Raw genomic sequence first — 25,982 nt, forward strand, 5'->3', positions numbered from 1 at the left:
CATGCAAGAATATGAGATAGATCTGTCTTTTCACCAAATTGCCATTTGCCACACCCATCACAATTACCCACATGACCCTAAACAGATCACAGGCTCTCTGGGTCTCAGCTTCATTGTTTGCAAAATTAGGGGTTTGGATTCAATGGCCACTAAGGTCCCTTTGAGGTCTAGATCTGTGACCAATGAAGCATTTATGAAGTGCTTATTACATGTCTCTGAGTCTATGACCTTGGTAAATTAGTAAATGTGAGAATTCAGAGTCACATGAGGTGAGATCTGAATGCAGTTCTTTCCGTCTCCAAGCCAAGCTCTCTTATCTATCATTACCAGATGACTCCACAAACTCCACAAATATGTATGAGTATTAATACACACACACACACACACACACACATATAGATTTATTTATTTCACCTGAAGGACTGTCTACACAAATATAGACATGATCACATGCAGAGTATCAGTAAAAATGTGTGTGCTTGTATACATGCATGTTATGTGTATATGTTTATGTTTTCCCACATTTAAAATCTGACCTGCTGGGCATCCTGAAGTCCATGGACACATAATCTACAATACAGGCCCAACAATGAGACCACAACTATTTCTAATTCAGGCTCATGGTTTCAAATATTTAGGTGTGGTTTTTTTTCTCCTGGCACTACATAAGGACTGAATTATTACAAGGCTGCCATATGTCTACAGTGGGGTTGGCCCTATAGAAGAGGAAATAATGTTAACAGTGTTGGTTATAAATGGGATATTTAGGCAGAAGTTGAATGAATTCTCTTCTTCCTCAACTATTCTGTTGACTTGACCAAGTATCCTTGGGGAAGCCTATCTTTTGATATTTGTTACTGTTGGAGAACCTCTACCCTCTAGAAACTGCTTCTTTGTTTGCCCTATTTTTCTTGAACACTTTTCTTTTGGTTTTATGATCAATTTTATTTTCAGAACATTGAAAGTTGTTCCCCCAAGTTCATTTTCTTTTTAACATGATCCCTATCTGCCATTCCTGTTTCTCTAAATAAAATATCTTCCTACAAAAATATCTTCCTATAAAGCCTAAAATATTCCGACTCAGACTATGATTTTTTTGGGGGGTGGAAGGGGTAGCCAGTTTCTGGTCTCATCAGCATGAATCATTTCCTTTTCACATTGCAGCTTACAACATATAATGTCCTTTCATTCCTTTCAATTCTAACCCTTGTCCTTCCATAAATTCTCCATGCCCTATTTATCCAAAACTCTTATGGCCAGGTAAATAAACAATGAAACACAGGCTCTCTCTTCTCTCATTATCAATGGTCAATATACCTTTTTAAGTCATGCATGCCCTCAATAAAATATTTTTTTCTATCCTGAGAAAAAATATAAATACAAAATTTTCTTTGTCAGCATGAATTTCAAAACCTTTATAAGTTGCAAGAAGCTGATATTTAAACTTGAAGTTAGTCAGACAACATGCAGAAATGTCTTCCTGTTTAATAGTTTTCCCATCAGACAGATTTTTAGGAAATTAAATTTTAATCTTGGTGAGAGAAGCAGCACCAGGTTAGTAGTCATCCATATTAATGATATATACAATAAGAAAAGCGAAAACTAATCAGTGTTTCCTATCACAAAGAATCCAATTAATTTTATAATTGGGTTTCATCACCCACACAGTTAAAAATATTGTACTAAAATTTATTCTATTCTACTTTTGTAATAGTTAACAGATTTGAATATGTTGACTCAAAGGTATCCTACGTGTTGTAATCAGTTATCTCTTCATAAATGCTCTGCACAGTGGATGGACAGTCATAGCATAACCCAGGAACAAAATACAGAATCTGAAGGGCAATGATCTGTCATTGTGGTAGAGAACTTAACAGCATGGTCTTCTCAGTGAGAACAAAGTCCTATCCCAACCATGTGATGGAAATCAAGAGTCAGAGAGTCCATAAATATTTAGCACTGAGCTAAGTTCTGGGGATACAAAGAAAGGCTTGAAAATCCCTGCTTTCAAGGAGCATACAATCTGAGAAAGACAACACATAAAAAGAAGCTGAAAAGGGGTCAAGATGAAGTCTGATAGCTGAGGTGAGAAATGATACGAGAAGGTGTGAATTATAGAGTTGATTTTATCTTAGAAGAAAATGAGATTCTGGAGATGATGAATTCAGGAAATCAGTTGAGTGGAAAGTGATGAGGTGATTGTCTTGCATACCCTGATTTAAACTAGCATAGGATCTGGGAGGGGCTCTCCAGTGTCTACCCTCTCTAGTCAGAGGGAAGAAGGGACCAGAGGGAACTGAGGAAGTAAGAGTTTCAAGGTTGACTTCTTCTTCCAGAAGGATGAGTAGAGATCATGAAGTACAAGAAAGTAGCCAGCTGAGAAATGATAATTAGGAGGTGCTTTCTATTTTCAAATCAAGAGTTAAATTATCTGTCAAAGATTTGTAAAATAATGAAAGGTCCTTTGAAATCAATTTACTCTTCTATTTTACAAAAGAGGAAACAGTTCTAGAAAGTGAAAAGAACTTGTCTAAATACACATAGCTTATTGACTGAAGAGAGGGATTCAAAACTAGTTTTCTTGATCCCAGTGCTCTCTTCAGTAGGCTCTTCCTGCTTTTTTTTCCTTCATAATAATGCTTAATTCTATCAACATGGTTGACTACATTTTACTAGAAATGGATAAAGTGTTGGACAATCTGTATTATGAAAGATTTCATTCTTAGCTCATTTATAGCATGATCCTAACCAAGTAAGTTAACCTATGTCTACCCAGTTTTCTCATCTGTGAATTGTAAAATAAGGGAACTTAATCTCCCAGGGTGTAGTGAGGATCAAATGAGATGAAATTGGTAAAGCACTTTACAAACTTAAAAACACTCTATAAATGCTAGGGAGCAGCAGCAGCTTTTCTCTAAGAACTCATCCTAAATTTATTGACTCTTTTCTTTTCTTTTCTTTTTTTTTTCTTTTTTTTTTTTTTTTTTTTGCATAAAAGTCATTCTCCCACTTGACCAGTAGAAGAACATTCCTTTCCAGCATTAACATTTGCACCATTTTCAGTTGGCTCACTCATCATTTAGTACATAAAATTATTTTCTTAAATTTTTCTGTCCTTCCTGTGATTTAGATGTTCATTTTCCTAGAAAAGTTCAAAAGTTGAAAATTGGCTGGGAGCCAGAGAGTAGTGACATTTAGTTGGAAAGGTAACAATTTTTCTAAAAGAATTTGAAAGAATGGAAGTGGCATCTCCTATTTCCTTTAGGTCAAAACAAAAGCCAAGCCAAGTGAAGTGCCATGAATATTGCCTTACCTCTTAGAATCTGTACTTCAATGACTTTGAAGGATGACTGAATTGAAAGACTAATTAAAATTTTAAATGACCTAGAAAGGAATTTACCTGGAGTTTGGAACAAAATCTGTTTAGCTATCTTCATAGAAATTCATTCTAGACAATACCATTTTTTTTGGAAAGCACTTAAGTGAAGGAAGAAACCATTCTTTATATGCTCCAAAACAATCTTTAGCGGTCAATTACCTATGGCAGTCAGAAATTATCAATGTTAAAGCTAAAAAGATCTTTGAGATAATCAATCAATCAAGAAGTATTTAAATATTAAGCATCCATTAAGTGCAAGGTGCTATGTTAGACACTGGATATACAAAGATTAAAATCAAATCACGGTTCTTCATAGAAAGCAGTATTTGTTGATTGAATGGACCTCTGACATATGATTTCTAAATAAAGTCAATTTATTCAAACTGGAGGGGTGCATCCACTCTGTCTAGAGTTGGAATTCTGATTTTAAATCCTCCTAATTATTTTAATTTTGAAATAAGAAGACTAAACTAATGAACAGAATTTATTGTTTTATCAAATGGAATCTCTTCCCCCCCCCCCCAAATAATCCATTTTATAAAAGAAAACACATCAAAACTCTCCAAGAAAAGACAGTGAAGAAAGTATGCTTCTGTCTTTATTTAGAATTTCTCATTTCTTTTCTCTGAGTCTGGAAGCATCATGAATTCTTTGGAATTTCTGGATTGTCAGAGTAGCCAAGTCTTTCATGGTTGATCATCATTATCAAATACAACTTTTAAAGAAATTGCCAGTGATGCTTGAGGTTAGGGGAGCAGGATCTATCAATGCAGATTAGCACTTTTCCTGTGATTTACATTTATAGTGTTAGAGAGCTTCCTGAGGTTCTAAAAGAGTGAGTTTTCCAGGGTCACATAGCTAAAAAGTGTGAAGCAGCATGAACTTCTTGACCAGGACCAGCTTTCTTTCTGCACAACACCATGCTTCCTCTCTCACTGACACATATTTAATGAAATATATAATCACTATTTTGCAGCATTATAATTAGACATAAATGATAGTCAATTCACATAAATTACAGTAATCACTATAACTTTTACACAAGAAGCCAAGCAGCTCCGGGGGTCAGATGAGGAGAATAGATGGTGGGTGGGGAACTGAATGGAGCTGCAATTTGTTCCAAAGCCCTTCCTAATACTATGAGATATGGACTCAAAGGGACTCTGGTTCCTCCATCTTCCTGGAAGTTCCAAATGCTTATTATAAGTAATCAAAATGGGTGGGATAAAGTGATTTAAGAGAAACCCTCCCCACCTCCCAGGATGGAAACTCTGGTTCTAGAATTGTTGGGTACTTTAATAATCATCTTCTCATACTTCCAATACTAGTAGAATGTGGGTCACATCCACTTGACTTTACCTTTTAAGCCAAATAAGTCTTCACTTAGTGGTATTTACAACCATGAGGCAACAAACCACATGTGTATTTTATTATTAAATGACAGCTGCCTTGGCCCCCGGGTACAGTTAGAAGTAAAGCCAAATCCAGATAACATTTATTTTTGGCACCTTCTTTTCCTTCCCCTTTCCAGTCAGTCAAGTATTTATAAAGTACCTATCCTGTTCTCAAGGACCTCACCAGGACCCATAATCTTCTTGACTAGAGAGGCAGGTACTAGTCATTGGTGAGAACAAGAAAAGCTTCATGTAGCAAGGCACTGGTGCTTAAAACATGTAAAGGCTTAGAAGAAGAGTCTGAGGTGAGGAAATGCATTCCAGGCACAGGATGAAGGGCACTAAAATGTCAGCTGGGAGGAGCTGTCAAAGGGCCAGTTTGGCTGCACTGGAGCTTATTGGAAGGGAAGTTAATTATAAAGAGGCTGGAAAGGTAGATCTGGGTCAGGTTGCAAAGGCTTTTAAAAGTCAGCTAAAGGAACTTATTTTTTATTATAGAGTTAATAAATAGATGGGACATATATTAAACCCTTTCTATGTGCTAAACAGTGTGGATGGAAAGGCAAGTAAGCAAGACAGTCTCTTCTCTCAAAGAGGTTACATTTTAAAGGGTAAAGCCAACATATTAAGGGCAGAAGAAGGGAGAAGGAGATGGTGGCCACACTTGGGCAAGACTACTGATGGAAGAGGTGGAGAAATACAGAGAGTAAGTCAAACCAAGAGAATAATGAGCATCGGGCTTTAACCTCTTCTGAAATGGTCATCTGGGCTAGGAATTCATCAGTCCTGAGGATGTGTCTCAGAATGAAGGTATCTTTGGGGGGGGGGGGGAGGGAGGAAAAGCTGCTGGGGAGAAGGTAGAAAAATGCAAAGAGTGAATCAAGCCAGAGGTGATGAAGTAATCATGACTGGAACCTCCTGTGAAATAGGGCTCCAGAAAATTGGTGACAATTGAAGTTTATTGAGTAAAGAAGTAGTGTCGGTCAAGAAGAAAACATGAAGCCTGAAAAAAATTTAGGAAGACTTTTATCAAATCCTTTGGCAGAAGAGTTAGAGCCAGGAAATAAAAAAAAAAAAGTCTCCTCTGCTTGAATCTATGCTGGCTCACATTATATAGAGTTCAAACAAGGGAACTGCTGTACATTGGCACTTAGGCAGTTTCCTGAAAGGGGCATTTGCCAGGCAAAATTGCTTGATATATGTCAACAAGTAAATGTAAATATTCATTAAAATTTGGATAAAGTCAAAACACAAGCTATTGGGGAGCCCCAAGAAAAAATATTATTTGGATGGCTGGACCTAAAACAAACACTCCAGTTTCCCTGGAGAGTATCTGAGGACAACATGAACTAACGTTTTGGAATAGACAATTTCTAGCCACATAAAACTAGGTTCAAACCACATTAATAATTTATCAAGTATTTTCTCCCCTCCATGGTACCATGGTCAAATTTGAGCTTAAGGAAAACCGATGTAGGAGCTATATGGAGCATAAAATAGAGTAGAGAGAGACTTGGGTTAAGAGAATCAATTGGAAGGTTCAAGTAATAGTTCAAGCAAAGAGGGTTGAAGGCCTGAAACCAGGATGGTGGCTGTGAGATTAGTGAGAAAGGGAGCTGTTGGGGAATGATATCAAGGGAAAAAATTCAGGATTTGGTAGCAGAATTAGATAAGTGCGTTGAAGAAGAATGAGGAGTGGAGGATAATACACAGATCTTTCAGACTTGGGAGAATGGAAAGACAGGAGTTCCCTTGTCAGAAATAGGAAATTTGGAAAGAGAGGGAAGATCGGGGTTAAGAGGAGACAGGGAAAATATGAGTTCCTGTTTTAGACATATTGAGATTGAATTAAATATTGGATTTTGAATTTGAAATGACCAACAGGTAGGGGATGATGATGTGGAATTCAGGAGAGATACTTGAACTGGAATAGAGTTGATCATTAAACACAATTGGAGCTGATAAAGTCACCAAATGAGTGAGTGAAGTGAAATGAAGATAGGACAGGACCTAGGACAGAGCCCTTTCCTCTTCTATCATCTTTTCTACTAAGTTTGTTTTATACTATTTTCTAATTATCCCAAATCTCACAGTTCAGTAATTCATTCACTCCTTTGCTATGTTGCCTCAACTCAACATTCCTCATTCTGCAGTTTAGATACATCCCTACCAACATAACTAGGAAATCCCACAAATACTGATTGTGTTGTAGTAATTGATAATCATCTATCACTATAAAGGGGGGGGGGGGAGTGACATGCATGAATGAAAGTTCTTCTCTTTTCCCCTTCTTGAATTCTTTCTCTCTACTTATTGTCCTCCCAAGAGGAATTTAGAACTAAATTGAAGTAGACTAAAGTTTGCAATTTTCCAAAACTAGTTGGAACCCAAGTTAAAAATGTGTCTTTTTTGTCTTTCCATGCTCTTTTGGTATACTTTTCCTTCTCTTCCTAGTTGCTTAATGTTCTTTACCCTAATGCACAACCACCTTACTCCAAAATCTTATCTTAAACATGAGTTTAAAAGCATTTCCTAGATTTCTAAAATAGGGAATTAAAATAATTTATATTAGATATGACCTGAAAACTTAATCCTCCTACAGGATGTTTGAATTTTAAGAGGGGAGTTTGTGAATACCTAATTGTTGAGTTGTGTGGAAGCCACATTTGTGTGCTGGCTTAGAAAAGATTCCTTATTATTTCTCCACTCCCAGTCTCTTCATGTAGTACACTGAAGATAAACTAGGAAGGGAAGGGGTAAAATGAATCAGCTTTGTAGCTATAAACTATTATCAATGTCCTAATTCTACTCTTCATCTTTGAGAAAGAGCCAGTGGAGTGCAATTAAAAATAAATAAATAAAACTCTTAATAGTCTGGAATAATCTTTTGCTTCTGAGCACCTGCTTTCTTGTAGGTCTTGTATAAAATGACCATATTTTCAGAATAAAAAGCCAGTTCACATGTCCCACAAAGATTATATTTCTTTTGCAAAATCTTAATAGTACATTTTCTTTTCATGAAACTGGTTGTTTTGCAAAATCCAAGTACAAGGAAGCCATAGCTGTTTGTGACTATCAGCACACAGTGGGAAATAGAGCTTTAAGACTCTTCTGGTGTTTTCCTATATCTTGATTGCTTTCTTATGGCTCCTTTGTAATGAAAGAACTACTAAAGCTCATTAGGAAATGACATCTTCATTAATAAAGTTCTCCTTACTCCTTAGGTACTAGTTTAATAGTGAAACATTGCTCTTCCTAAGAAAGAGCATGAGTCTAGGATTTCTAGGATAGTGTCTGGCACATAGCAGATATTTAATAAATGCTTACTGATTGACTGTTTTCTGTTAGCCACATGGTCTAGAATCCAGTTTCTTAAACTGTAGGTTATGACCCTATCTAGGGTCTCATAACTGAATATGGAGGTCATAATATTATATTTTTTTATCAGTAAATGTTTGATTTGTATACTTGTTTTATATGCCTATATACCAGGGTCACAGAAAAAAATACTGGATGAAAAGGGGTCGTGAATGGAAAAAAATTAGGAAGCTCTGTGGTTTAAAAGACCTAGAATACATTTCTAGCTCTAAGCAATTTAAGGAAAAAAATCCAACATGGATGGGGAATAGAAATAAAAGGATTTCTCCTTTCTTAGCTTATAAGGTCATAGATGTAAGTCTGGAAAAGATCTCACCTTAAGTCACCTCATCTAACATCTTCATTTTAAATGAAGTCCCAGAAAGGATTTGTCCATTGTTATACAAGAAGTACTAACTGAGACAAGACTGGAACAGAAATTCCTCTGAGTCCAAATCTGGCACTCATTTCATTTTGCTCCTTTTCTAGGTGAATCTTGTAGGTTGTTGAAGCTTCCAAAATTGGAAGCTGGGGATACAAAGAAAGAAGACTGTCACAATGTTTTCTACTGTTTTTTACTCCAAGATGCTCTTAGTTGTTGCTCTAGTTCTCCCCCTGGTGGAATGGACTTTTGGGCTATTTTAGACTAATCTTTCTACATGTTAGCTAGCACCCAAATCTGCCATTATGCAAAGGATTTTAAAAATATGACCTTGTTAGAGCAGCGTGGAGATGGATTCTAGAATGTAAAACCTAATCTTCCCACTTCACCAAAAACTAAGAAGGGGACAGGGAGTGGAGGAAGAAGTTGGAGACAAGACGGACATGCAAGCATGGGACCATAGCCAAAGAAGCTAGAGACCTACAACGTGGTAAGATAGGAAAAGATAGGAACACCCTAGATAGGAAGAATTTCTTCCTCTTTACTCATTGATCCTGTAGTATTTCATTATTCTTCATGCTCTGTTTATTTTCATCAGTTAAGATTGTCTTAGAGAATGATCTTCACTGTTGGAACATTGCCTCTTTCAAGAGCATCCTTCTAAGCAATTGTTATTACACTTTCCTCTCTTGTGAAATCCCTTGATAGGCTCGTTGCCATTCTCCAGGCTACTCTAGCACTCACTAAAAACTAATGCCTTTTCTGTTGTTTTGTGGTCCTCTAATAATCATCCTAATCTCTAATGTAGCTGCCAAGCAGAGGGCACAGCTATCTCCTATACCTTGGAGAAAGATGATTCCTTGTGTGAGTCAAAAATATAAAGTGTTAATTGAGTAACAATTATAAAATAAATCTAAGAAACCTTGCTGTTCCTCTTGACTGTGATACTAACTGAGCTTCCTTCCTTTCTTTTTCTTTTTATGGAAGTAAAAACTATGGGCTTCTACAGAGTTACTGTATTTATATTGAAGGTTTCTTTTTAGTTTCCTGGAACTATTGAATATTAGCTCTAGAAGGGAATATTTCCTTTGAAATATTTCTAACCAAATTCTTCCTTTTGCAGATAGGGAATGTGGAAGCCAGATGGGCAATTAAAAAAAAATTTGTACTACCCCATTCAAATATTTCCCTTTCCCTATTTTTCCCGATGCTATGCCTGCTAGTATAAGTATAGTGATAGATCTGTAAATCACTTTTCTATTTTGCTGTTTCTGATTATATACATAAAATAAGCAACAAGGGGAGAAAATGAATAAACAAGAAAACTCTTTCCACTCCTTTTTCCCTTCTTCCTCTAGGTAGGCTGACTATAACTATCTATATTCTTCTCAAACTTTGTTAAATTGAGATTTCCTATCGTTCCCCTTCTGGGGAAATTTTTTAGGGAATTTATCTAACTTTGTGATGTTTCTGGGTAGCTCTTCACGTCTGAACTGTGACAAATTATTATTCAACACAACACAACAAATAATTATTTAATATCTCCTGTATCTAAAATCCCTCCCTTCCCACCTCCATCATTCACACCTTACCTTTGAATATCTTGTTTATATTATATATATTTTATATGTACAATTTTTTCTATGTTGTTTGCCTAGCATAGTACCTGGCAAAATGATAAGCACTGTTAAGTGCTTGTTGCCTGATTTGCCTGCCAGTCTACTAGGCCCTGGGGGGAGAAGCAAATTTTAGCTATGATCCTTGCCCTTAAAGAATTTGTAAGTATAACCCTTGTCTTTCTCCTTATCTGTTAATTAAGTAGGCTTAATAGTATGGTGATCTGTTGTGGTACTCTAATATGATTTGAGCTCCACTGAAATAAGTCTCCTTTTTAATATGCCTTTAACTGACTTTTGTTCATTTCCTCCTGTAAGCATTTATTGAAGTGAGCAGCATAAGAAAGATGGATATTCTAATTTGAGGATCAATTGTGAAATATTTTGGTCTTTCCTTGCATGTGCCCTATTTTTGTTTTTCTTAGCCCAATGTCTATGTTTCCATGATTATATGAGTTATGTTTGGGCATTTGACTTTTGGATTTCTCAGGAACTTCCCAATTATTTGCTTTCCCTTTCACAATCCCTTCAACAAGGACATTAAGTTACCTGTTCCAAGAAACATCTTCACCCTCAGAATCCCTGCTGTAATCCAGTAATTATTTTAATTATGTAATTATGTGATTCAGATAACTAAGTATTGGATCTCAGAGCATCCTGCCCCTGTTGAAGTGAGCATTGTGGGGTGATAGAACTAATATATATATATATATATATTATTTTCTCACTCGTGAAGGCTTGTCTGGTTCCATCCTAGTCCCATGAATTATCTTATCTGAGGTAATTTTGATAGCTCCTAAGGTGCTACCATAATGGTCAAGATCTCAGTAGAGTATGTGGAAATCCAATCATTTGAAAGAACTTGAAACCTCTGAGTGACCCGAGAATGACCCAGGCTTCTGGAAAGTCTTCAGAGTCAACATGACTGAGGTCTGGACTGCTCCCACACCCTCTCTCCTCCTCTACAGCAGTCCTTTTTTCTCTCACATATTTATTCCTTGACACACGTCCTCTCTCACTCCCAATTCTAATCCTCCTAAAGGACTTCAGATTATAACACTAAGACAGAAATTCCTTGATCAAACACTTCAAAAAGAGGCTGGAAGAAATCTGGGTGATCTCACAACTTAAGCAGCCCCAAACACCCTTTTTAAGTCCCTTTGGGTTTCTATGTTTCCACTCTTTTTGGTTTGGCTAAGGAGAGAGTGTCCTTTAAACTCAATAAAATGTAATGGACCACTTTGTCCTTGTTACCTCCTCTCTGTAATTGAGCATCAATTGTCCCTTACAGAGCTCGGAATCTTATCTGATGCTGAACTGGTCACTTCCAGGGAGACACTGCCTTTCTCATTGCTTTACACCTCAGCTTTCTGTCTCCCATTCAGGAATTTCCATTTTTTTGCTTATAAGTTTGGAAACTCACCTGATGTATAACTTCTCCAAATCCTTTCCCAAAGCTCCAAAAGTAAAATAGTTATTTTAATGAAATGACATAAATATTCTTTCATCTGAATCTCGGAGGTGAATTTGGCCACCCCTAAGTAGTTATACTCAGGCTGTAGCTCTGGGGAAAAGCCTGACCAAGAATTTCCATTGCATACCCCAATTTTTAGGCGCCTGTGAATTAGCCAGATCAGTTCTGTATTTTGATTTACTATTTCTGGGAGCCAAGATATGCTTTTAATCAGCTTTCAAAAAGAAGCTTTTGGCTTTTCTACCAATGTAAACATTCAAAGATTGACCACTTTGGGCTTTTCTCAGTGGGAGAAGGGTTGATTTTGACTTTTGGGGAAAAAAATCTGGGACAGATTGCTTGATTGTGTGTGGTCCATTAAAAGAAAATAAAAGTTTGACATGTTTTAATTTTTAAGCCTAGCTAAGCAGATTCAATATAGACCTCACCCAGTTCCCAAGGATTTTAACTGGGACAATTGCTTTTGCCCACTGTAAATGAAAAATCAAAACATTCATCTTAACAATAGAAGATCTTTGGAAGGGCCCGAAGACATCTTTTTCTTTCTAATGATCAAAAATGCTTCAAATGTTGTATTTCTGTGATGTCCAAGAAAAAAGTGTGAGAAAAGTTCCCTTTTTGAACTTTTAAAGTGGGGAGGGCAAACCCAGTGTCATAGTTTAAGCAAATATGTATTAGGGACTGAAAGGAGGACTGACTTAATCTTGAACATATAAAGCCTGGGAGTTTATTCCAGGGCATTTGTGTGACTTAGAATTTCAGAAGCATTTGGGAATAGTCAGGATAGACTAGATAATGGTATTGCTCTTTCTTTCTGAACTTCTTAATGCTTTTTTTTAGCACTAGATTAAGATTTTTGTAGTGTTTTAATCAACAATTAGCGCCCTGGCTAAGGTTCACCCATCTTCCACCCTGTTCTTTTTTTTTTTTTTTTTTTTGGTGGTAATATAGTGATCACAATAGGAGGGCCACATTTATAAACAGTTGACAATTTATGGATTGTGAACTTGGAAGGAAAAATCCCTCATCCTGGAGGCTGTGTAATTTTCCTGAAATGCCAGGTAGACTTACAAGGTCTTAGGTAGACTACAAGACTGCTAAATGTATTACACATTTTGCATTATCCCCTTTTCTGTGCAAAATGCAAGACTATCAAGTAGACCAACCAAAGTGTTTTCTTCTTTCCTTAGTGCATCGACAGAATTTCCCATACAGTGTTCAAATACAGGCATACCTTGGAGATATTCTGGGTACAGTTCCAGACCACTGCAATAAAGAGAATATAGCAATAAAGCAAGTCACACACATATTTGGGTTCCCAGTGCATATAAAGCATATTAAATCATACTTGTACTATACTCTTGTCTATTGAATATGCAATAGTATTATGTCTAAAAAAACAATGTACATGTCTTAATTAAGAAGTACTCTAGTGCAAGAAATGCTAACATTAGTCATCTGAGCTTTCAGTAAGCTGTAATATTTTTGCTGGTGGAGGGTCTGGCTTCATTGTTCATGGGTGCTGAGTGATCAGAGTGATGGTTGATGAAAGTTGGGGTGACTGTGGCAATTTCTTGAACTAAAACAGCAATCAAGTTGGCCACATTGATTGCCTTTTCCTTTCACTTGAACATTTAGAGGCCATTATAGGATTATTAATTGTCCTAATTTCAATAATATATGTCTTGTCATTTGTCAATTAAGTTCTCTGTCTAATATGGGTACAGTTTGTGACATTCCAAACTAATTATAATGGTAACATTAAAGATCACTGGTCACAGCTCATCATAAGAGATAGAATAAGAATGAAGATGTTTGAAATAGGGTGAGAATTGCCAAAATGTGACCAAGAGCTATGATATGAGGACATGCTATTTGAAAAATGGTGCTGATAGATGTACTAAATGCATGGTTGCCACAAATCTTCAATTGTTGTTTTTTGTTTTGTTTTTGTTTTTTAGAGCATTATTACAATAAAGTGAAGCACAATAAAATGAGTTTTGCCTTACACAGGATCAAAGGGACAGATGATATAAAAATAGAAAACTATTTGGTTTATTCAGCCTATAGTTTGTTTCTTATGAATTTTCCCCTTCCCACTGTTTCTTTTGGGTTGTTTGTTAGCCATTTCCTTGGGGCCAAAAATACCATGGACCTCCAAAGTATGCCATTGGTTCCCACCCATCAAAGCAAGGACAACTTCTCTGTAGAATTAACACTTTCACCAAAACTATCCTTGCCCTACTTAATCCTCTCCTTTTTGAGCTGTGAGCCCAATTGATGTGGTATTTCAAATCAAAGTTCAATCTGTCAATCAGCAGGCATTTATTAAATACCTACTATGTGCCAGATTTTTTTAAAAAGTCCACTGCATTCGTGGACTTTACAGTCTAACCAAGCTTGGCAGCATGCCCAGCTGGGTACATATATATGAAATGCATACAATAAATAGAAAGTGATTTAGAGAGGAAACTACTTATAGCTGAGATGAAGAATGGCTTTCTGTTGAAGGTGGTGCTTGGATTGTACCTCCAAGGAGACTAAGGTTTCAGAGAGGCAGAAATGAGGAGAGATTTACTTCCAGGCCTAGGGATAACCAGTAACTCAAAGATGGCATTGTGGGTTCTCAGTGAATAGTGATTTAAGGAATTGAGAGAGAAAGGGTGGAGCCCAAATATTACAGGCTTTCATAAACTTACCTCCTTTGGTTCAGAGCCAAGCAATGGTGGGATCCAGCTTTGCTGCCTCTTAGCCAAGTTCCATCTTGGTACACTTGGTACTTGGTACACCATGGTACACTGGTTTGGTTCCTCGTGATGGGGACAGTTAAAATAAATAGACCCCTCCCATCTCCCAGACACCTTCCCATGCATTTTGGACCAACCCACAGATAATCTTTAGGAGTATACAAGCTAACTTTGGGAACAACTGTTCTAAATCCCTACAAGTTTTTTGGAAGTGTTGTTAATCCATACTTTTAGAATAAGGTGATTTTAAATAGTCCTAGGAACTCTGGGATTAAGATCATACTGATTATTTGTTTGCTGACAAGATCTTGGCTGTATTTTCTCTTTAAAAGACTAAATCATATTAAGTAGAAAATTCATTGGAGACTCCTCGAGGGAAGAGACCATTCCTTTTTTGTCTTTGCATCCCTAGGATCTGGCCTGGCACATTGTAGGTATTTAATAAAGGGGTATTGAATTGAGTATAATGTGAAGTATGCAGTTCTTTTACCTCTCCCCATTTCCCATTTAGTCTCATGATGTGCCTTCTCTATACCTTATTGTAGAACTAATCAAAATCTTAGAGTTGGGAATTTAGAAATGACCTCAGCAATCCACGCCGTTCTTTAAAAGGATCTTTTCTTGAATAGACCTGACAATAGTCATCTTTGCTTAAAAACCTGAGGGGCAGCTGGGTGGTGCGGTAGATAGAGTACCAGCCCTGAAGTCAGGAGGACCTGAATTTGAATCTGGTTGCAGACACTGAACACTTCCTAGCTGTGTGATCCTTGTAAAGTTATTTAACCCCAATTGCCTCAACAAAAAGAAACAAACAAACAAAAACCTCTAGTGAAGGGAGAGGTTCCTGATTCCTGGGTCTATACAATTCCCTTTTGCCTATTTCTAATCATTTCCAAGTTTTCTTTTCATCAAACCAAAATCTGTCTCTTTGGCTTCCATCCATTAATCTTCATCTTTCTCTGTGGAACTCAAAAAAAAAAAAGTACAATCCTTTTTCCACTTGTAAATGAAAAAAAGTATTCTAGTGGAAAATAAATGTGGAAGAAAGAGTATTAGCTGGGATACCTACGGAGGTGAATTTTAGTCCTATTCTGCATCTAACTAATTATGTGACTCTCAGCAAGTCACTTATTCTCCCTCCCAACTTAACTCTACTCATCTGCAAAATGAGGAGCTCAGATTAAATGATTACCAATAGTCCTTCTAGCACCAAAATTCTATAGATCTAAAAAAACTCTCAAGAATGTACGATAGCAGATAATGAATGGCCTTATGGATTTCTGCCACTTCTTTTAATATCATTTTCACTTTTTAGAAATTAGTCATACTTCTTTCATGTGTAAAGTAGTTTGATGTTTGCCTATTCAACTTGGCAAAATGAATAATGCAAGTTTCCAGATATATTTATCTGTAGCTAAGATTTCTGCTTTCTAACCATAAAAATATTTAGCACAATTTTAATTTTATTGAAATGACATCCATGGAAGGGATATACCTAATGTCTGATGGCAAGCAGTGCCTCTAGTGGAATTTTTTGGGGTTCTTTAAATTATTTGTATATGGGACAAAGACATTTGCTCCTTAAATCTGCTGTTAGTGATTAGGAACTGATGATTCTATTTCAGGAATCCCTGCTGATGTCAGCACCAACCCATTGAAAAGTTCTTCCTTTTTTCAAAAATTAGGAATTCTCTTCTTCACTGAAATCTGTGGACTGCTATTTGTTTGTCTGGGAGGAGGGCAATTAAGTTTTAAGTCTCTGTGTTATTTTTCAAAATTGTTAATAGAAAATGATCTGAAGTTTTGTTTTTTGTATGTGGTAGCCTAGGGAAACCCAAACATGAGTGGTTTCTCCAGAAAGATTCAGAAGGAGACACACCTTCACTTATCAACTGGCCTTCCAGGTATCTCTCATCTTGAAACTGTGTGATTAGTTGCTGCTTCTGGTTCTTCTCACCCATAATTTTCCTGTTCTTCAAAGTCTGTGCTCTAGAAAATTGTGTGTTTAATAAATGACTTCAAGAAGTCATTCCATAAAAGTTTGCTTGTTCTTTCTCCTCTCTCTCCTCTCCTCTTTTCTCTCCTCTCCCTTCTCTTTCTTCTCTCCTCTTCTTTTCTCTTTCCCCTCTCCTCTTCTCCTTTCTCTCTCTTCCCCCTCCCCCCTCTCCTTTTTTATTTCTGTTGTTCCTTTTCTGTTCCTCTTCTCCTTCTCCCGCTAATATTTAATAAAGTACTTGCATGTTTAGTAAAGAACTAAATACCATTTTAAATGGTTTTCCCCCCTCCTTGTTGTTTTCCCTTAGGACTAACTTCCTATATGTTTCTCATCTTGTCTACCCCAAACTTAACCTGTTTGCATTTCCTCTGCCATTCAAACTAACAGTTTGTTTTCAGTAGTGCTTTGAAATGACAAATTCACAGTGTGGTTTGAAAAACAGATTTTTAAAATCCACTATCATTTCATTTTAAGTTAGGAGAAGGAGTAAGAAAGACAAAGCTCCCATATACAAAATTTCAAGCAGTCTCTATGCTCTAGTCTGGTGACAACATCCAAATTATCCCTAATTAGAAGCACACATTCCACTGGGAAGTTTAAGCCCCATTGCAGCCATTTTTTGATTAACAAATGTTATGAATATGAAAACCTCCAACATTGCCTATTTTTCTAGGAGGAAATAATAGCTGACCGTGCTTATTTCCAAGGCTTTGAGGAATAAACAGCCTTTTGTGTGTGCCTTTGCTTTTTAAAAATGAAGAGGCACATTGTAATCACGGGCATTTCACATCTTGTGTCCAAAAAAAAAAAAAAAATTGCAACTGGGAAAATCAGGTTATTTAGACAATATCTATTTTTTAACATATATGTTGCAATTGAAAGTGATCTTGCTCATTAATCTTGATATTGATGAATCCTTCCATTTGTTTTTAAAAATTACTTTTTCCCTTGTCATCCCAATTCTTCATTTAAAAAATAAATCAGAATCAAGCATCTAAGCATATTTTCTACCCATTTGTAGATGTATATGTATGCATATGTGTATGTGTTCCTTCTGGTTTAATGCAGACTATTTGAACAAAATGTAGACCTGAAGTGATTTTAGTAACTTTTAGAAAATAGTTTTGTACTGTTCCAAGGCCTTTAAATGACTTCAGAAATTGTAGAGGCTGCTAGGTGGTGCAATGGATAGACCACCAGCCCTGAAGTCAGGAGGACCAGAATTCAAATCTGGTCTCAGACATTTAACACCTCCTAGCTGTGTGACCCTGGGCAAGTCACTTAGCCCCAATTGCCTCAACAACAACAGTAACAACAACAAAAGAAATTGTAGCCATACCCTCAGTAGATTTTGAAATATAGAAACTGGTGGTATATTTCAAAAGGTTTTGTTATTGTTGTTATTGTTTTGATTGAGTTTTTTTCTTTTCTTGCCAACTGTAATGCCACTTTTTTTTCCTACTTCTTTAAAGATCAGCAACAATTGTCACAATTGGGTTAAGTGTCTGATTGTCTCAGCCTAACATTTAAATTGTTGTTGCCACTACAACATACTACCTCTCTTTCCTACCCTTAGTTTATTAGAACCCACAAGTATATACTCTACAGAGAGATTCTCTAGTCAAACCTTTCCTTTTTCCTATGAGGAAACAGAGACCCATCATACAGCTACTTAGTGGCAGAGTTAATGATAGCTCTCTTCACCCAGTGTCGTCATATAGCAATAGTCTTTTAAATCATTTTCCTTTCTCATTTTTTCACTCAAAACCAAAATGGCAGCTCTCATTCTCTGAGTGCTTGTGCTTTTTATTGCCTCCAATTCCCATTGGAGAAGAGGAATTTTTATGTCCCTATTTTAGAAATGATTAAAACTTAGCATGCATCCTTTGAAAAATATGAACAGTTAACTCATGCAAAAGCAGTTCCCGAGGACAATTTAGTTTTTCCCTCTTTTCTGCTTGTCCTGAAAATAGTCCTGAAATTTAGGATCTTTTTCTAAATGACAATGATTTTGTTTATTTGAAGTTTTTATTGGTGTAAAAATGTTGGTTAACACTCATGCTGAGACCATGCATGCCTAAAGGCATGCTGATCTCTGCACCCTGGAATTACACTTAGGATTGTTGACCCTCACTTCTGGATTTTTGTTACAAAGATTCAGAAACAAAACAAAATATTTTGCATGGGTTACTGGGAAATTGGGAAACATGTCAATGGAGTGAAGTATATAACTTGGAAGTTTAATGGGTTCCTTTGATTTTTACCCTTTATGCCTTCAAATTCAAAGGCATAAAATATTGGGTTGGTTTTCTTGAACTTTATGGTCCACAATTGATGCATGTTTTTTCTCCCTCCAAGAGTGACTGTGTTTTACCGTTTTCACCCTTTTTCTTTCTTAAAGAGTAAAAGTTAGAGAGAAATTGGTGAAGGAGGAAAGTGCTCGCAGCAGCCCTGAAAATGCCTCAGATCCTTTCACTCAGAGGAAACATCAGCCAGCTTCAGTCCATTGCATGTCCCTGCAGTCAGAAACATCTGCTTTTGACAGGGTGATGAGCAAGTCAGTCAGTTCCACCCGCCAGCCAATCCATGGCTACATTCAGCCGGCTGGTCACACTCACACTGCTAAGCTGGTAGCCTCTGAAAAACTAGAGAGTTTCTGTGGCAGCACCCAGGTGGAACCAGCCGCTCCTGACTTAACAAAATTTCCCGTACCTAGTGCTACAGCAGAGGGAGGAAGGGACGAGAACCTTGAGCTTCATATCTATGAATCTGACACCAAGGAAGACACCTTTAGGACAGAAGCATTTGGGAAAATCAGGAAAATCTACCCTGAGGCTCACGAACAGGTGAAGAATGATGAAGACTCTTCAGAAAACAATAACCAAAGGAGGCCAACAGTTAGCTCAGTTATCACAAGCAAGCAGAGAACCAGTGCCTTGGAATCTTGGCAGAACCTCGAGAGCCAAGCCCAATTATCTGAAGCCCAGTACCAGCCCCCTGAGAAAATTGGAAGAAACGAAACAGTTATGTATGTGCAAAATCGACCTGTTTCTGAGGCTGCTTCATCCAAACACCAGAAGCAGGAAGTGTCCACAATGAAACACAAACTCCTCACTCGATCGCTCTCTGATCACACCGGGGACCCCAAACCAGAAGTCTTCAAATGTATGGAAACTGTTTCAAAGAAAGAGCTGCCATTTCAGCATGCAGGAGATGAGGTACTGCCTGGAGAAGTTGGCACAGTGGACACAAAGGTCTCTGTTGCCCAGCTCCGAAATGCCTTTCTGGAGTCTGTCAGTGCCAACAAGAAATTTGAACTGTAGGTGACGTTTGAAAAATATTCCTGGTGTGTCACTTGCACGTTCTTGGCAGTTTTCCCCCCACAATCTCAACATCTGTTGTGTCCTGCATTGAAGCATATAGCTTAGCTCACAGACACACATAGGGCAAACTGAATAAGGAAGTGGCCCCAAACCTACTCTTTTGCTTCTGCTTGCTAATGGAACAAATATAATATTGATCAGCTGGAATTGGTGGTTTTCTTTTTTACCTTATTTCTATGCATGATAGAGGCATGCAGAGTGAATTAACAGTATCAATGGATGATATGTCTGTGCTTTTATTCTATTTCTCTTTCTTCCTGTTTTCCTTCTTCCGTGCATTTTCTGTCCTTTGACTGTAAAAGTCAATCACGGGTTGAGCGGTCAACCACAGGGATTGATTTGCCTACCAAAACGGAACAGGAGAGAGGGTCCCGGAAGCCAAGACGGTATTTTTCTCCTGGCGAAAGTAGAAAAACTTCTGAGAGATTTAGAACTCAACCTATAACTTCAGCAGAACGAAAGGAGATGGATAGGTAGGCATGTGTGTGTGGAGTTTTATTGAGATAACAGGGGAAATTTTAGTTCATTATGCAAATAGCAATAGTTCCAAATCACTTAAACAGAATTTTGATTGTTTCTATTAACTCTATAGCCAGTAAAACCAACAAAACAAAATTTGATTGAAATTTGTTTGACTTGTTAAATATGTTTCTTTAAGAAGTTTGCCTCCAGATTGAGTGTTTCTTTTAATAAAATAACAATACCAATTATACAATTCTGAAGTTACTTAGAATTGTAAAAAATTTTTGACACTAATGCTTTTATAAAAACAACATAAACTCAGTCATAGTCAAACCTTTTATTCCATTTAGCTTCCTTTTGAAGTAAAACACAGTTTATTGAAACTATTGCCATTCATTATTGTAAATTATGAGGTAGTATTTTGATGAGTTTTTTAAATTAATAAATTGTTGTTATATCCTCAGTCTGCTGGACAGAAATGGTGAGAATTGGCCCCTATCTTAAATGTTAATCACGTTTTTAAAGTTGCACTCCGTCCTCATTTTCTTCCACAAATTTTGTGTTTTGCTGTAACTGCTTCCACATATGCTGCTGTATCAACAGTGACTGCAAATGAGTTGCTCACAACCCAAATGCTGCCAGGATTATTTCCCTCATCAGAATATAATCTTTTTCTTTTTACCTTAAAAATGATGATTCATTTGTATCATCCACTCCCAACTAATTAATTTTCATTATTATTATTTTAGATCCACTTCAAATTCAGAAATGCCAACTGCTGAGGGTAAGAATGTCTATAATACTGTTACTGATAATATGTCTTCTTTTTGAACTTTAGATTAAAAAAAAAGAATTTGAGTTTTGGAACAAATGATAATTACAAACTGTCACATGACTTTAGGTACCTATCTGCTTTCTTTATCAAATACATATTTCAGCACAATGAAGAATTAAGTTGCCAAGTCTAGAATGATTTGGATTCCCTTCCCCACACTGAATTCTTAGACATAGGTTTTCAGAAATGTTTTTAGTGAGTGCTATAGAAAAAGTGATTTAAACCCAAAAGGCATGTTTTTCTTGTTGATGTAAAAAAAGAAAGAAAGTGACTAATGCATTTATCAGTCCTTTTCATAAAGCTCATCTCACTTTTCAAAAATAAAATTTTGTTGATATATTCTGATTTTTATCACTTACATTTCCCAATGTGCTATTTCTCATGTCTCTTCCAGGGAAACATCCCTTTTGGCAAAGAATTAAAAAAGGGGGAAAAACATTCAGCCAAGTTAATCCACATTCTAGAAAAAGGAACATTGTCATAGTGTTCCACACTCATAATTTCCCACCTTTGCAAAGAAGATTGGCACCTTTTTAAAACTATTTTTTCCAGGATTCAGTTATTTTGTCATTGTTCGTTCTTTTGTCATCATTGTGTATATTTTCCTGGTTCTGCTTCCTTCATGTTGCATCTGTTCATATGACTCGTGTTTTGTTATTTTGTAGTCATTATATATTCACCACATCTTATGCCATATTGATTTTTCATTACATGTACTGCAACTTATTTACTCATTTCCTAGTCAATGGACATTTACTTTGTTACCAATTCTTCCAAATTACAAAAGTTGCTGTTATAAATATTTTTGGTACCTCTGGGAAAATGTATCCATCCTTAAAGCACAATCATTCAGAGTCATTTAGTGGAAAACTAAGAAAGCCAGAAAAGTATTATTATTCCTTGTGACAGCAATAAAAATGTCTTTATTGACGCTTGATTCCAGTTGAAAATGTTACTGATTGTTATTTTTCTCAGTAAACAGTATTGTAGTTTAAAAGGACTAAATATTTTAAATGTAAAACTTTACATGATTTTTAATTCATTGTTTTTTGCAGATGAAGAAAAATTGGATGAACGCGCCAAGCTGAGTGTTGCTGCCAAAAGGCTCCTTTTCAGGGTAACTGTCCAGGCCTGGGCATGTTTCTAAAAATCTTAGTACAGAGAGTTCACGGATGGTACCATTAGAAGAGGTATCGGGATGATCCAAGCTAACATATACCGCAAGCATAAATCCCCATCTGCAACATTCAGGCCCTGTTTGAATTCCTTTAATTAAAAGCATTACTTAGCCTTCCATTTACAGCTCATGGGTATCTACAATTAATGTCAAATGTAAGATTCCAAAAGCTGCCCTGTCTTTTTCTGTCTAATGTTCCAACTGTGCCCCTTGAAGAGTTTTCAGGGGCTATATTTTTACTCCCTCTATGATGCCAGTTTTCACAGCGAGAGTATGTCATTGGTAATGAGTACTACATCTCAAGAAGACAAACACCGGGGAGAAACTCGGCAGACACATTTTTTATTAAGGCAGTCTTCTTTCCCCCATTCCTCCCTCCCCAGGTCAGACATTCAAACATATTTCTATTCCTAGGAAATGGAAAAATCATTTGATGAAAAAAATATTCCAAAGCCACGTTCCAGAAATGCAGCCGTGGAGCGACGCCTTCGCCGTTTGCAGGACAGATCTCACACACAGCCCATCACCACTGAGGAAGTGGTCATTGCAGCAACGTAAGTCTCCCTCCTGTGTTGGACTTGGTTTAAGATCCTGTTTTGGAAGGGAAGAGCCAGTGAGGAGGATCATCAAGTAAAAGTTTGTGGCTTAGCCAATGATTTTCTTTCCTCTAGTCCATGACTTTTAAAACATAGCACTTTTTTCCAAAGGGATTTAAAACCTGAAATATTACCTAGCAGGAATCTTCTTGAATAATGGAAAATTTGGGATTTGGTCCTAAATCTTGAGGTAATTTGTACCCCAGCATGCAAGAAATTGGCTTTAATTTCAATTTCATTTCCTTCAAGAATGGTGTTTTGTTTTTTGGTTTGTTTGTTTTCTGTTCAGTTACCAGATCTTCCTTCACTAAATTCTTAACTTTAACATTGTGTTACCTGAAAATCCTGTCAAACTCTGGCAGGCCCTTGCAAGTGGGAAGAACTTAAAGTGAGAGGATAGCAATGGATGGTGTATCTGTTGCCTGGGAACCAGACTAACCAATTCTAGATACACTCATCAGAAGGTTGGACACCGAGGAAACTTTTTTGGTCATGACAGCTCATGAGAGCAATTGAATAAGGATTGGAAGTGTGATCTGCTTCGGTGAAGGGAGGTTCCCACCCATGATGAAAAGACAGATCTTGAAAATTTGAAGTATTTTCTGATCTTATATTTAGCCTTAATTTAACAATAGCAGCAACAATCTTGATTTATTCAGGAGTTATTTTTTCCTGAGAAAATATTTTAGGGAGTTTTTTTGTTGTTATTGTTGTGTCTTGTGAATTTGTCCACTTTAGCCCCCTATGCAAATCATTCTTGATATTTGTTGTATAGAAGTATAGAACACTTGAGTGAATGATACATTTAAATGGTTCTTGTCATGTGTTAAAGTCAATGAATTTCATGGCCATAAAATGAATCATAATGCCCCTATTTTTCCATATATTAAAATTATGTGGTCTTGACTAAGTTATCTTCAAACTCTCTTACATGTTGTGGTTTGTATTGAAAATAATAATAATAATCAGGTATTAGTTCTGGAAAGAAAAAGTAAATTCAAGCATAAAAGATCAAAGAGAGAAGATTGAGAAAAATTTCTTTTGCTATTCCTCTACCATGTAATTAATAAAGCAGTGACTAATAAGTTGATAAAGAAAACTGTTGACCAGAATACAATATATTAATTCACTGGTACTTATTTAATTGATGATTGATATTTGGTGGTTCGTGGACTCTAACTGTTAGAATATTCCCATTCCGATGTATGCTCCTGTTGGGTAGGGACTGTTTGTTGCTTTTCTTCATATCATCACTGTCCTGGCACACGGTAAGTGCTTAATAGATGTTTGTTGATAGGCTAAGAACCTCTACAAATAATTTGGCTTACAGCAGTATAACTTTTAAGTAAATTCCATATCTGTGAGTTTGTGTCTTCAATTTCTTTTCAAATTCTGTTGTAATTTTACAAAAGTCCTTAGCAAATAGCTTTGTAAAACTGTTTATTTGTTTTATCTTTTCTGTGCATAAAATCATGCTTTTCTTAATGCTTCTTTTCTTCTCTCTCCTTGTGAATTTTCCATCTTTGGCAATTGCTTTTAAAGGGAATCTATCCCTGCTTCACATTCTGTGACCAGCCACAATGTCATGGCAAGAATTCCTAATCCCACTGTAGTTAAGAGCCCTGTGCAACCTACCAGGTACTGGAGAGAAACACCCGCATGTGGCTTTGAATGCAAAGTGCTAGGCAGCAGACACAGCTTTCAAATCTTTCATATGTTTGTCAAGTCAATGCATTGAGTTATTCTAGAAACGCGTGGCATTTTGTTTTGTTCTAATGTAAGGTACGGGTAACTTCATTTTGTCTTGCATGAGGAAGTTTAGCCTGTTTGCTTATGTTAATTGTTGGGCTTAGGGTCATTCTAACTTCACTTACCATTTTTGTTTCCCATAAAGAAACCCAGTGCAAAAGAATTGCATCAGTATCTTTCCAAGAAATAAAGGGAATGAACAATCTTGCATGGTTGCTTTTTTTTTTTTAATGGTAACATCTGATTTTTATTTTGTTTTTGATCTTGAATCTAAAAAGTAGCTCTTTCTTTTTCGGGTAGCATATATATATATATATCTGTATATTTCTAATTCATAATCTCTTGCAATATGACAGAATGACCTATGATACTAACCACAGGCAGATAGGCAGCTTTTACTCTTAACCTTTTTCCAAACTGTATTCTATGACTTTTAAGTTTTTGTAAATGGTCTCCTTGTTTCAGTAAACATATGATAGTAGCATATGGCACAAGCCAGAGGAAAGAACAATCAAAGAATGTGAAATGCTGATACAGAAATGTAACTGGTGTAACCTGTACAGAATCAGGACTCCCTTTGGGTATTGAAGACTCCATTTAGAACCATCCTGAACCAGAAAGACGTGTCACAACACTCCCATTAATGACTGGATTCTCCATTAAGAACAGAGATAGTGCTTTGGGGTCTGGGGCACTTTAGGATTTTGTTGTTAATTTAGTCTGTGCCAAGTTGTACTAATTATAGTCAAGGGATAGTGTCTTATAAAGGAGGCAAACACTTTTATGAACACATTCCTGAATCGAGGGTGATTATGTAAATCATAAATCCCCATTTTCAGGTAGAAATGAAATAAATGTATTACTTCCTTAAAAACTTCTTTAAGCATTTACTGGACATTTCAAATATATGTAAATTCTGAATATTAACAGAAACCGTAAGGAGAAATTACTCTGATGAAAAGCTGAGAAGAATCTCTAAACTAAATCCATTCAAACCATCCTAGTGAATATCTCAAAGTCTGTGGTGTTGTACACAAAGACTACTCTGTTGTCCATTCCTTAATAAACTGGAGGAAGAAAAGTTAATTATAAGCATGTGCATTTTAAGAAATGTTTTCTTTGTCCTAATTTACTACTGACACTTAGAAATATGCACATTTTCCTTATAAACAAGACTGTGCAGCCCAAGCATCTATTACCTTTTTTGATAGTGAATTGTTTCTCTGTTTATTGTTTTAAGAACAAATCATGTCATAACTCACTCCGGGCTCTTCATTGACTTGATAATTCTGCTGTCTATCTGGGGTTGCCCTGGAATTCTGAAGAAGTCAGCTTCGTCACTGTTTCACTGGCTGTTCTACTTAGTTGCTGAATGACTACATAAAAGTTACCCCTACCCTTTCTTTGTTTAGTGGCCAAAAAAAAAAAAATGGCA

At 36.5% G+C, this 25,982-nt stretch overlaps 1 protein-coding gene across 24 annotated transcripts in view; it reads left to right on the forward strand.

Moving 5' to 3' along the window:
- The window catches only part of SVIL (supervillin), a 256,175-nt gene that overhangs the window by 157,328 nt on the left and 72,865 nt on the right, over positions 1–25,982 (forward strand). For 15 of the 24 annotated variants that reach the window (XM_052001683.1, XM_052001684.1, XM_052001687.1 and 12 more), the window contains 7 exons: positions 16,173–16,253; positions 18,747–19,664; positions 20,031–20,201; positions 20,940–20,974; positions 22,081–22,142; positions 22,617–22,756; positions 24,341–24,436. In XM_052001683.1, the coding sequence (XP_051857643.1) occupies positions 16,173–16,253; positions 18,747–19,664; positions 20,031–20,201; positions 20,940–20,974; positions 22,081–22,142; positions 22,617–22,756; positions 24,341–24,436 (1,503 nt within the window). The remainder of the gene's footprint in view (positions 1–16,172; positions 16,254–18,746; positions 19,665–20,030; positions 20,202–20,939; positions 20,975–22,080; positions 22,143–22,616; positions 22,757–24,340; positions 24,437–25,982) is intronic. The other 9 variants (XM_052001691.1, XM_052001678.1, XM_052001688.1 and 6 more) reach the window with 6 other exon arrangements.

The sequence above is a fragment of the Antechinus flavipes genome, chromosome 5, assembly GCF_016432865.1.
Source record: "Antechinus flavipes isolate AdamAnt ecotype Samford, QLD, Australia chromosome 5, AdamAnt_v2, whole genome shotgun sequence".
Taxonomy (NCBI): Eukaryota; Metazoa; Chordata; class Mammalia; order Dasyuromorphia; family Dasyuridae; genus Antechinus; species Antechinus flavipes.